The sequence below is a fragment of the Ursus arctos genome, unplaced genomic scaffold, assembly GCF_023065955.2.
Source record: "Ursus arctos isolate Adak ecotype North America unplaced genomic scaffold, UrsArc2.0 scaffold_1, whole genome shotgun sequence".
In the NCBI taxonomy this organism is placed as follows: Eukaryota; Metazoa; Chordata; class Mammalia; order Carnivora; family Ursidae; genus Ursus; species Ursus arctos.
Genome location: NW_026622763.1, coordinates 83,558,568 through 83,572,172, shown reverse-complemented (window position 1 = coordinate 83,572,172; position 13,605 = coordinate 83,558,568). Strand labels below are relative to the sequence as shown.

General features: G+C 36.1%; 1 protein-coding gene across 2 annotated transcripts in view; it reads right to left on the bottom strand.

The window, feature by feature from the left end:
- UNC80 (unc-80 homolog, NALCN channel complex subunit) overlaps nucleotides 1-13,605 on the bottom strand; it is a 216,363-nt gene that overhangs the window by 136,296 nt on the left and 66,462 nt on the right. Inside the window, exons 19-22 of one of the 2 annotated variants that reach the window (XM_026492047.4) lie at nucleotides 10,602-10,816; nucleotides 9,328-9,434; nucleotides 7,655-7,751; nucleotides 938-1,110 (exon numbers count right to left, since the gene is read on the bottom strand). In XM_026492047.4, coding sequence (XP_026347832.3) covers nucleotides 938-1,110; nucleotides 7,655-7,751; nucleotides 9,328-9,434; nucleotides 10,602-10,816 — 592 coding nt within the window. The remainder of the gene's footprint in view (nucleotides 1-937; nucleotides 1,111-7,654; nucleotides 7,752-9,327; nucleotides 9,435-10,601; nucleotides 10,817-13,605) is intronic. The other variant, XM_044381208.3, reaches the window with a different exon arrangement.

The window sequence follows — 13,605 nt, the reverse complement described above, 5'->3', positions numbered from 1 at the left end:
GGTTCAGCTAGTAAATGTCAGAGTAATTTTAACCCAGGTAGTCTGATTCCAGAGCCCTCACATCCTTTTAATCATGATGCTACACAGTCCTCTTCCCAGTGCATATTTATTAATTTTTTCCCTTTTCTTCCTTCACCTCACTAACTTTCTTCCTGCTTTTAACATTAATGCTTAGAAAAATGAAAAAAATAACCCCACAAAAACCTATAATCATCTCAATAGATGCAGAAAAGGCATTTGATGAAGTACAACATCCATTCATGATAAAAAAAAAAAAACAACAAACCTCTCAACAAAGTAGATTTAGAAGGAACATTCCTCAACATGATAAAGTCCATATATGAAAAACTCACATCTAACATATTCAATGGTGAAAAACAGAGCTTTTCCTCTAAGATTAGGAACAAGACAAAGATGTCAACTGTCATCACTTTTATTCATCATAGTATTAGAAGTCCTAGCCATAGCAATCAGACAAGAAAAAGAAATAGAAGGCATCCAAATTGGTAAGAAAGAAGTAAAACTTTAACTATTTGCAAATGACCTGGTACTATATACAGAAAACCTTGAAGACTCCACCAAAAATCTACTAGAACTGAGAAACAAATTCAGTAAAGTCACAGGATACAAAATTAATATACAGAAATCTGTTGCATTGTAGATTGAAAATGCACTAATAATGAAGTACCAGAAAGAGAAACTTAAAAAAATCCCATTTATAATTGCATCACAAATAATAAAATACCTAGGAATAAATTTAACCAAGGAGGTGAAAGACCTGTACTTTGAAAACTATAAAGCATGACTTAAAAAAACAAAACAAAACAAAACAAAACAACTCCACAGATAGGGTTAAGATTGGGGATTCATGCTTTCCTCCATTAGCAGTATTAGTTATAATGGGAGACAGAGTGGGCAAATTCTTCCAACAACTTACAAGATCCAATGCAGCTGCAAGGATGGATGCATCAGGAATTGTCCCTGGCTCACAGCAGTTTAACAGAAATTGAAAGCGCTTCATGCCTTGTCGGATTGCTCCAAGATTCACCACATTTTTGCTTTTTCCACCATCTTGGTTGGAAGACAGATGGTCATCAAAACTGTGGCAACCTGTAGGTTTTTTCCCCATGGTGGAGGAATGAAAGAAACAGAATATAATAGATCACAGATTGAAAAAGAGCTTCAAAGTTATAACAACATGTTTTCTGTAGTGTTTGCCTGAAAACGTTCTCGCTGACTCCACCTCCTTCCTTTCCATCCTAATCCTAATGCCTGATTTACACACACCATGACTTTTAGGAATCTGGTGACTCATGACATATGCAAATGCAGAATTTTATATAAATACTTAAATATAGGATCTGACCATTTTGCTACCAGGTCTCCTCTCTAATACTGGCAGGAGCTCTTAGTATATTTGAGATGATTCTTCCTGTAATCAACAACTAGCTTCTATTTTTATCAAAGCTGGAATCATTGTGCAATTTCATATCTGTTACATAAATTGATATCAAGACCAGTAACTTGATATCTCAGTCACTATACAAAGAATCACTGACTATTGGAGTTCTAAAGAATCTTAGAGTTTGGTCATTTAATTCCAGGATTTCCAAACCTGGCTATACATCAGAATTACCTAGGATGTTCCTGAATTTCATCCAGACTTTCAGAATCAGAATTTTTAGAAGTAGAGTATAGGAATTTGTGGTTTGTAAGCCTCCCAGAAAACAATGATGCAGCCAGCCTGACCTAGCAATGTGGTCAGAGATTTGGGAACCACTGATTCTTCCCCACCCTTATTTTTCCATAGTTAAGCTGCCTATGAATAAGAATCAGTCTGGAGCTTATTAAACACAGAATATCAGGTCTCATCACTAGAGATTTTGATTCCATGTCTGAGGGCTATGGATGTTTTAACAAACACTCCATGTGATTTATTGATGCAGAAAGTCTAAGAAACACACATTAAGAAAAAAATGATACGAAGTATTGTTTTTCATAATTTTTATCCCTAGGTACATTTTTAAAAACCTAAGTATCTCCTGACTTTTCTATAGCTTCTAATATATATTTAAAACGTTTTTTCTTATTGGAGGGTATTATGTTAAATATTGTTTTTAAAACCCCACCCAAGCCCCTTCTTGTGATTCTGAACTGTATCTCTGACACCTAAGAATATACCCCTAGGATAAGAATCACTGACTTAGATCTTGCTTTAATCTCTGCTCACAGCATTCATTTATGGTTACCAACTTCTGGTTCTCACTGAGAAGTCACAGATCTGATTTCCAGAAATGACTTTCCCATCTCTTCTGTTATGAATACTCTGATCCCTTCCACCCATTGCCCTACTTTTCCTACCTGCTGCCTCAGCACAAAGGCACATGCACATATGTCTGGGACTTGTTTTAAAAAACATTTAAAAAGCATAAAAGATAGGTGAAACAATTATGAAAATTTTGATCATTATTGCAAATGGGTGATAGATATTCAGGACCCATTAGACCATTCTTTTTACTTTTTGTCTATGTTTGAAAATTTTCATAAGTACAAAAAATGCCTCATAATATAATTAAAATGCCATTGGGGTGCCTGGGTGGCTCAGTAGGTTTAAGTGTCTGCCTTTAGCTCAGGTTATGATCCCAGAGTCCCAGGATCAAGCCCCACGTTGGGCTCCCCATTCAGTGGGGAGTCTGCTTCTCCTTCTCCCTCTGCCCCTCCCCATGCACCTTCTCTGTCTTGCTCACTCACGCTCAAATAAATAAAATCTTTAAAAAAAAATCAAAAGTTTCCATATTTCATTCCTTATGGGCATATTTCCTTTTCAGATGCAAATGTTCCATATTTAAAATTCCATATTCAACACCTTCAGTATTTTTTTTTCCAATTAGTGTGGCATATTTTGTATCAATTGCAAAAGGAAGTAGCACATAAAGAATGTAATGGTGGAAAAAATTTGGAAGACAGAATCTCAAATGACACAATAGGGCATATAGCTAAAAACTACAGATTAGGAACAAACACTTCCTAGACAGCCCTATTTCTAGATAGCTGCCTTTTAAAATGCTACTCTGTTTATTCACTGGGCATTATCAAAACTCCTAGAACCAGTAACTTCCTGTGATTTCTCCTACTTATATGTCACTTTATTAATCATTTATATATAGCCCTTTAAGTTACACGTATCAGAGGCAATCTCATCTGTTAGAAGAAATTATAACCTTAGTAGACCCTTAAACTTTGAATTTAAGATAGACCCCAAATATTTTTCTTTTTAATGAATCCAGTTGTTTTATTATGTGTTAAAATAATTAAGATTTACAATACATTAGGTGATAACTGCCTCAAATTTGTGATAGAACTAATATATAAGACTGAGTATATGATCAAAAAATTTATTCTTTTTTTAAAAAATATTTTATTTATTTGTGAGGGGGAGAGCAAGCCTGAGTTGGGGGGGGGGAGAAGGCAGAGGGAAAAACAGATTCCCCAATGAGCAGGGAGACCCATGTGGGGCTCAATCCCAGGACCCTGAGATCATGACCTGAGCTGAAGGCAGAGGCTTAACTGACTAAGCCACCCAGGCACCCCAATAAACTTATTCTTGCTGAATCAATTTAAGGACAATTGCCATGATTTTACTGACATTAAAAATAAGCTTTTCATCATTTTCTTAATATTTATTTGACAAGATAATGAATTCTAAAAGAGGCCTATTTCATATTACCAGAAATGCCCTTTTGATCAAAAGAACTGCAGAAACAAAATGGCTAAGGAATCTACATAAAATAATTAAAAGAGAAATGATCAAAACAATCTTTGTCAGAAAGAACCTATATTCTTTGCTTCACAGAATGATGGATGTTTATTACAGGTGTGAAGATCAGTAGAATCCTATGATCTCAGGCCTAAGAATAGTGCTTGTAAGTAAAAGCTATTTATTATGGAAAATATCCATTGTATCTATATAACATTAATAGATAACCATGTATCTGTTTCCATTTTTGAACACTTAGTATGTTGAGCACTTAATATTGTATGAAACATTTTATAATTAGTGTTTTGCAACAGCTTTATAAGAAATCTTTAAAGATGATTTTTTAAAAAAGTAAATAAGAATACAGCAGTAAGAACATAGAGAGATACAGAAAGAGGGGACAGTTTAATTAGCCCAGTTTAAGTTCGTGCAATAGAAAGTTATGAAGTCAGGATTCAAATCCAGACCTGATGACCACAGCCTGACTTCTTACCACTATGCCACACTGCATCCCCAGAATACCTAATTGCTTATGTTGAAGAAGTCGGAGTTTTGTATACTGCTGAAGGGAGAGATTAGGTCAGAAAAACTTCCGTAAGAAATAGATCAACATTGTACATGTTACAAACTGATTGTAAAATTGTTCCCAGTTGGCATTCCATATTGTACTACTAAAAGAAATGGTGAAGAGTAATTTGGCTGTAAAATGCTCCTCCTATCCATCTTTTATATAAACTTACTAGGATATAAGGATGCCTCTTGGCTTCCTTGGACATAAGGATCAATTTTTTAGTCACATTTCATTTACTGTTTTTAAATTAAATTTCTTGGGGTATCATTTATAAATTTATGTAGAATACAGTTTTTATAATCTGTTAAATTTAAAAAGGGGTATTTCAAAATATAGTATTTCTTTAAACAGAATTTCTCATGGAATTTATGGCAGAACTGAGCACATAGAAAATAATCGGTAGATTTTATTGATCAATAAAAAAATTGGCTTAATAAAATATCTTCCCTCAAAGATAACATGATTTTTAAAATGAAATATTCTTAGTGAATATAAAAACACAGAAGGAAAAGATAGCTGATTATGAATCACTTTCAGTTCTGTTAAATGTCCAGCAGATATATTTTTCATTTGTTGAATAATTTTTTAGATTTTAAAGAAATTCTAGTGGCTATTGTGTTTGATCTTAACCCGGTGAAGTTTGAGTACTACATTTAAATTAAAGGTAAGAATGCTTGATGTTTGCTTTAACAACTTTAAAGAAACAGAGACAATATATAATAAATTAAAATAATTGAGAAAGAAAAGAACAATACATCTATAATGGATACACAGGAATCATTTATACATATAGATTGGAGAGGAGGAGAGGGAGGGGGGAGAGAGAGAGGGAGAGAGAGAAAGAGGGAGAAAAGGCAAAAGCAGGCCCAGAGATAAAGATGTTCACATGGCCAAGGGCAGTAGTTGTAAATTACAATGTACCTAGATAATAGTTTTTTTTAGTTTTTTAGAATAGCTGAGGATAGCTAGCTATTGCAAGAGATTCCAAAGGAACTATCTCACAAATACCTTTAAAAATTTTTAATAAACCAGAGAACATGGACAAAGAATGATGGCGATATGCAAGCTATCTTCTCTTGTCAGTCAAAAGCACATGAAATTCTAGATACCAGTGTTAGATTTTATAGTTCTGTCTTCTGGATACATAAAAAGAGACTATTTTTTCAGGTTATGCTGACACAAACTGATCCCAGAGTCAGACTCTCTGAATGTTCCATATCAAGTCTTTCCTATTTGTGAATGAAATATAAAGAATATGTAAAACAATGGCTGAAATCTGCAAGAGTAGTGGTAAAAAAAAAAATCTAGAATACAAAGGGTTTACGAGAAGGCTAGTGATAACATGTTTGGAGCTAGACTAAAAATATTGGCCTATTCCTTGAAGAAGGGAGTGTAAGGGAATCAAAAGGAAGGTAAGTGACTTGTTTTCATCCCCTCCACCAATGAGAAAAATCTGCAAATGTGTAAGTACAGAAAAGCTTCATTAAGGAGGCACCAAATGTGAGAGCCCCTACCCTGTGTTAATTCTCAGTTCCTTGAAATTACACTCCAGTGCACAGAAAGAACTTACAGAGGTAATCACAGTACTAGTCAAATGACATTCAGCTAACAGGGCACATACCTGGAGAACACTCTTAAACTCCATACTTCATTCTCAACCCCCCCCCCAAAACAAACAAACAAACAAAAAACCCAAAAAACAAAAACACCACAAAAATATATTTATGATACTAATGGTTCTGAATGCTAGGTGTATCTTCTCTGAAATATCATGAGGAGTGAAAAGACCCCGTAAAGACTGAAAATGACAAAGGTCCTGGTTGTTAGGAAGATTCTTGAAACTACAGACTAAGAAGTTTGATGTATGCCCTAGCCAAATTCTGTAAGAGATTAGATAAACAGGAACTGTTTTAAAAACCAGAAGTAATCATAGGAATCACTGTGGTTTTATGAAGAACACACTGTGTCGAACTAAGCTGCATATTTCCTTTAGACAGAGTTACAAGGACGTGAGATATTTTTTGGTAAAATCTGATATTTCTACAGTGAAACGAGAAAGTGTTTGCTAATTGCTAATACATTAAGTATATGGTTGGCTGAAAAATCATACCCACAAATTGTTAATTAATAAAAGTCAACTAGAAGTGCCATAGGAGTTATATCCTTGTATTTGTCCCGGTCAGTACTGATATCAACAGTTTGGATGAAAACAGGGAAATGTGTACGCGTCTGCAGATGAATCCCTACAGCACAATTGCAAAAAAGAAAAGATTCCAAATTCAACTTGGTCTGGGCTCTGTCTCTTAATTTCTTTCCTAGGAATGTGACTTAACCACATCCCAAGTTAATGAAACAATAAATTTTACTTATTTTAAGATGAAGAATTAATAATGGCCATACCAAAACACAGCGTGATATTCATTCATGTGGAGTGAGCTAGCAAAAATTAATCCAAATTCAGTACAAGCCAACCATGGAATGTAAAACTTGATAATGTGACCTTAAATTGTGCTCATACACTTGCTATTTCCCTGGAGCTTAATAGTTACACTATTTATTACACGGATTAAAGTCAAATATGATGTACTGCATTCCATCTGAAGCTCCACATTGCGTAAAGTATATCATCTAATTAGAATGCATAGTAGACTGGGATCAGGATGGTGATGCGTTTAGAAACTCTTCCATGTAAGGAGAAAAATAGGAAGCAGCATGTTTAACCAGCAGAAGGGAGATCAAAAGAGAGACTGTGAGATAGATGAAAGGCAAAACTAGCATATTGTGTGTGTGTGTGTGTGTGTGTGTGTGTAGCCTTCGATGTCATAACTGGGACCAGTGAATCAAATTTATGACGAATATGTTTTCAGGATATAAGGAAAGACTTTCTAACATTAAAACTGTCTAGTTCTGGAACAGGTTGCTTTGGGAAGTAATAGACTCCCCTTCGGTGGAAGTGTTCAGAGGGTGGCTGGCCACCTCTCAGGAATATAATGTGCAGGATTCCAAAGTAGATAGATGGATGGAAATCTGAAGGTTATTTAAAGCTCTTAGATTGTAATGAAGGACAGAGAGCTGAAGAAGAGGCTCTTACTCTTCTTTGTAAACCTAATGTCCACTATGGAACGAGGAACGCAGTAGGGCTTCCATAAATGTCTGTTGAACCAAATTGATAAAAATTGAGAAGCTGTATATAGTAGTGCAACATACATACGAGAATGAAATGAATAGGTAATCAATGGAAATAGAAAATGGACCATTTTATCCAACAAAATTTTTGTTCTGCGTGATGAAAATTGGATGTAATTCTTAGGCTGCGTGACATTTACCAAGACGCTTGAAGAAATTCTCCTCTTCATCTCTTCCGTTTTCCATTCCACTCCCCGGCCCACCTTCAGAAAGTTTCACTGCACTGGTAAATTTGACCTGAGGAAAAAAGGCAATTCTTTGTGTTTATACTAACCCTTGCCTTGAAAAATAAGTTATTTAGAATATAAAGATTATTTCAGTTCTTCCGACTTCCACATCTGGTCAATCAGTATGGTTTATTCCTATGTACCAAAAAAGACATGACTTAAAATTAATTTGAAAGAGAATCTAGTCATAGTTTGAAAATAAATAATCAGGCACCAAGAAAATAATTCAGTGACTAAATGAGATGTTCTTAGATTTAATTCCGATAAAATCCAAACTTAAATTCATGAACAGCAAGCCATATTCATCCTTTACAAATAGCACCGCAGTTGAGAATGAGACCAAACTGAAAGACAGTCAAATAGAAGATTTCAAATCTTTATGAAAAAAAACATTATAAATTAATTCATAAATAGCCTATAATTAAAGTGAAATAACATGTTTGGGTTTTTTTTCCTAAGAATTTAAATGTGTTCTTGATCTTGCCCTTAGGCCAAGAGTACTTAAAATTTCCAGCAAGCAAGGAAGCTATGGGCCTCACATACTCTCAATATTTGGCCCATTTTTTAGCAAAAAGGATGTGAAGGAGGAATTATATTTTCTAAGTCTTGTAAGGTTGACAAATTCTTTTATAATTTCAAAATATTACTATTAAAACAGATAGAAGAACACTGGTTTTAGTGAGATTCAAAGCAGAAAGAGATAAGCAAATGATTTAGATATAAAGAAATGGAAGTCTTAGCATACGCTGGAAATTATAGTGACCAGGACATGGATCATGCCCAGGGAAGGCTCTTGCAGGAAATGGATTTCACTGAGAATCATTACCTTTTCCAAATAGGATGCTGCTACGACGCTTAACAATATTATGAAGAAGCACTTAATGGGAAAAAGTCATCCTGAATTTCTTTATCCTTTTCAATAGGAAGAATGGTTCAGGTGGTCACAAAAGTAGTAGAAAGAAGATGAAGTGTGTGTGTGTGTGTGTGTGTGTGTGTGTTTTAATACATAAAGAGCATCATTAGAAAATTACTGCATCCTTGTGTAGGAGCACTCATGTGGAATTTAAAAAACAAAACAAACAACAAAAAAAGAGACAAACAAATTAACAGACTTTTAAGTATAGAGAACAAACTGGTGGTTACTAGAGGGATGACGGGATTTGGGTGATGGGGATTAAGAGTACACTTATCATGATGAGCACTGAGTACTGTACAGAATTGCTGAATGACTATATTGTATACCTGAAACCAATATAACACTGTCCATTAATTATACTGGAATTAAAAATAATAATAAAGTTAAAACATTAAAATAGCTGGGAAATAACACCTATGTACATTTTTAGATCTGCATTACAATTTTATATAAATTTTTAGTTACTCTTTTCTTCTTTTCCATAATGGCCTACTACTTAGATAACTTAGCTTTCATTGCTCATTTAAGTTTCTAAACTTTGCTCAATTTGAAGACAGTTTCTTCAACTCTTTCTTATTTGGCCCCTCCAGGTGTTTAGCATTTCTTGGTCCTGACATTTTTTTTTGTCAGCAACTCCAACATTCTCTTACATAAGCGATGTCCTGTTTACCTTGGAGCTTTGCCTGATGAAGGACAGGCGGTCCACAGAGCTGATGTCCAGAAGGTCCTCCACACCATCTGCTAGGCCCGAGAGGGAGGACCGCTTCAGCCAGTTTCCTATTTAATAATTTTTGAAAAGTTAGACCAGTCTAGAATTTTCTCCCAAATGAATTAAGTAGAAATGTCAGCATGTGCTCAACAAGCAATGAAAGTTACATGGCTTAATGTAAATTGAAGTGAAAACAAATGGCTTGCAAAATGTACATGCTTTGAATATTCAGTGTTGGATTATAAAATGACAAGACTGAATCAGACCAGGACAAAAAGAATTTGGGCCTCTTCGGTGAATAAAGCCACAATCCATCCAATTCTCCTTGACATTTTTCACATCTTCCAATAAGTCCTGTTGATTTTACCTCCTAAGTATTTCTCGAATCTGTCCACTTCGCTCTACATGGTCACCACCCTGTCCAAGCTTCCATTACTTACACCTGGACTACTAGATAGCTTCCTATCTAGTCCCCCTTAACCACTTGTGCTCCGTCCAGTATGTTGTCCATGCAGTGATCTTTTAGAAAAAGCTAACCTGCTTGTATCATTCCCTTGCTCAACATCCCACCTGGGCTATGTAGGGCTGTAGGATGAAGAGCCAACCTTACCTGCAAGGTCCACATGCTCTAGTCCCCATTGCTCTGTCATAGTGACGCAGACACTCTTCTCCTATCTCAGTTCTTCCACTTCCTTCCCTCCTAATACTTCTACAGATTTTATTGCTACCACTTAGAGCACTCTCCTTCTTCATTCCCCTAAGTACCCCAAAGATCTAAATGTCACTTCCTCCAGAAAGCCTTCTCTGATCTCTGCCTCCTCCTCCTTGTTTAGGTCAGACCTCATTGCATGCTTTCATGGCACAACATATATTTCCTTCATAAAATTCACAGTTCTCAACCACACTTAGTTGTAGGATTATCTGCTTTAGTGATCGTCACCCCAAGTAGACTTTAAGTTAAAGCAAAGTTGAGCGCTGTGTAATTCTGCTCATCATTTAATCCCTGATGCCTAGCATCATAGTTTTTGCACATGATAAATGCACATAGTAGAGGTTTGAGAAATACCTGCTGAACAAGGATGAATGAACGAACGAATGAATGAATGAATGAGCTTAAGCCTTGTGACTTGAAGACTTTCCCTTTCTCTACCCTACCATGCATCCCTTTGTTTTGGTTATGAGTTGATGAGGGCATGGCAGGGAATAAGAGAATCCATAAATAAATACAGACATACTTTTACCTATGGGGAGTTTAAGTTTCTTCCGGAGGGAAATTCTGCGGGACCGTGAGCGGGTGCGACGGTCAGACGTGGTCCCTGAATGGGCAGTGGTGCATTCTGAAGTATCCTGCTCAGACTGGCTGCTGGTGTCGCTTGCTGCACTCTGGGATTTGAACATCTTGCGCCAGAAATCCTTCCGCCCCAGGTTGCCCGCTTGCATTTGTTCATCGCTGAAAGCAAGAAGAGGGTAGAGCTAAACGTCTGACAACACAATGTGAAATTCTCTTAAATTTCTTTCAACTTCCTGCCAATGACATTTATGCAATTCATGCAGGGTGATCTTTGATGGGCTGGGATTTAGGATGAGTCAGAGCGGGAGTGGAAGGAGTGAGACCAAGGTTGACTCCGAGGTCTTCCTGAAAATAGTCATGTCTCAGCTGTCAAACAGAGGTAATCATTTTTTTTTTGGAATTTTAGTAAAAAGACCAAATATTATCACAGGTATCCATGTGCAGGTGTGAGTCATAATAGCAGAAGCACTTATGATGTCTAAATATTTCACTTTTTTCTTGGAAGTTCCCTGAGGCTTGTGCAGTGCTGTGTCTCACCCTCCACCCCCACCCCAGCGTGGTATAATTCTCAGCACTAAATAAACCCACAAACGATAAATGAATAAGTCAAATGCAACCATACTCAGGGGGTGCATCATCCCGCAACTGTTTACTAAATTATTTTCATCGTGCCTGATTGTTTAGCTTTCTCAGGGCAAAGAAGCTTAAGCAAGGTTTTAAAAGTAAAAAAATTAGTCCAACTCAGTAAGCCAAATGGGAACACATCCAAAGGGGGTTTTGACTAGAAAATATCATAAGAGGAAAAAGACAAGTGGCCATAATATGCACAGGTTAATCTCACTAGGAATTGGGGGGAGGGGAAAGGTCAGTTGAAATGAGATCCCTATTTTCACTCGTTAAATTGGTAAAGATTAAGAGGGGAAAAAAGGAAGCAATGGGGTACCATCATCCTGCCAGTGATGAGATAGAAAGATTCAACCTCTCTGGAAGGTAACTTAGTAATGTGTTATGCAAAACCAGTATCTACGGCCATGACAGAGAAATCCAATTTCCAGGAAGTTATCCCAAGGAAATGACGGGAAAACATACTAACATGTAGATACAAGATGATCAAATGCTCACTGAGATATTATGGGTCAACACTGAAAAGCTGGAAGCAATCTAATTTTAAACTCTAGAGAAACAGTCAAATTATAGAACTTCTATCTGACAGCATATTCTGTAGTCATTAAAATCCTATTTTAGAAGACGATTGATATGGGAAATGTTGAAGATATATTGCAAAGTCAGAAGGCAGTTAATCAATGGGTGAAATAGGACAACACCATGTTAAATAAACAAAGTACACATGTGAGCGTGTGTCTGTGAGCTCGTGTGCACACATCCTCGAAAATGTACCCAGCACACCGAAAATTTAAAGTGGTTACCTCCAGTTGATGGTATTTCAATTTTAAAACAATTTTTCTTTGCTTTTCTGTTTTGCCACATTTGTCAACTTCAGCAACATATATTACTTTAGAAATTTGGAAAGAAAGGTCACAGAAAATACTCAGTAATAGGTGATGAAATTTGTTTATGAAATTTTAGGTAATGATTTGTCTACAAGCTTTGGGATTGAAACTAGAATTTACCCCAAATTCAACAGTACTGTGTAAAGCAATCCTTTTCTGGAGATATTTATATGGAGGTTCAGATTTTATCTCTCAAAACCTCATTAGAATACTAAATATATTTTATTCTTATTTCAAACCAGGACATCCTGTTTATCATATATGGTATGAATTTGTGAGTTTTAATCAGTGTTTCAGAATTGGACTTTTCAGTTTGTTTTATTTTTTTACCAAACGATCACCGCGTATGAAACATTTCTTACCTTTGGGGAACATGGGCCACAACAGCGATATGACCACATGGTCCGAGCGGGACAATATCTCAGTAAGATGCTACGTCAGCTTTGTCCAACGGGTGTGTATCAATAATGAGTTTCAGAGAAATGGGCATATAAAACTGCTATTAAATTTAGCTAGTGTGACTTTTATTTAAGGAGGAAGAAGAAGAGAAGGGTCAGTAGGGGAGAGAAGGGAGGGAGAAAGAGCAGATAAAGGAGGAGCCAGGATCGCCCACCTCCCTTCCTCCAGTGCTAACCAGGATATTTGGCATGCTCATCTCCTGGGCCCACTCAGATCAGGGAAAAGTGCTATATTTAACATTCCGTGACATCCCTCCAAATGGAAATTTTTATGTAGAAGCATATATACGTATTAAAACATGTATCTTCATTCAAGGGGAAAGAACAGACCTGTACTAAATGCTGGGATATTAGGCAGTGTTTATAGAACACTGAAGAAAGAGAATATTTTTCAACCTAGAAAATGAAATCATCTATGTAGATAGTTTTATTTTTAAAATCCAGTTTACTTATGAGATCATTCACATTGATCGTATTAGCCTAATAGTTGCCAGTGTTACTTTGCGGGGGAGCCCTCTCTCCTCTTTCTGCTTACACTCTGTATGTAAAGACTTTTGATTAGTCTTGTGGCTATTCAGCAACAGAACTTTGCCTTTTACAATAATTCTTTTCCCTTAGAGCTTATGTTTGACTTTTTACTATGTGCTTAAAGACTTCCTTGATCCTCATTTAAGAAAGGAAGTTAAAGGAAACAAAAACTTAATGGTAATTTCACAATTCTATCCTTTCATTGATTGCCTGTCATTCATTCATTCATTTATGAAATACACATTCAGTTTACTTGGGGGGCTAAGTCCTAAGCATTGGGGTTATAATGGTAAGCAAAAACTCACATGGTCCCTAGACTCATAGAGTTGATTTATCTTCTCTTTACTTTTCTCCAGGCACTTAGAGACAGTCTCTAAGATTTTGAAGGGCTACAAGAACTATGCAGGCTTTTGTTCTTTGAAGGTTCTCCTTGCTTGTTGTGAATTACCAA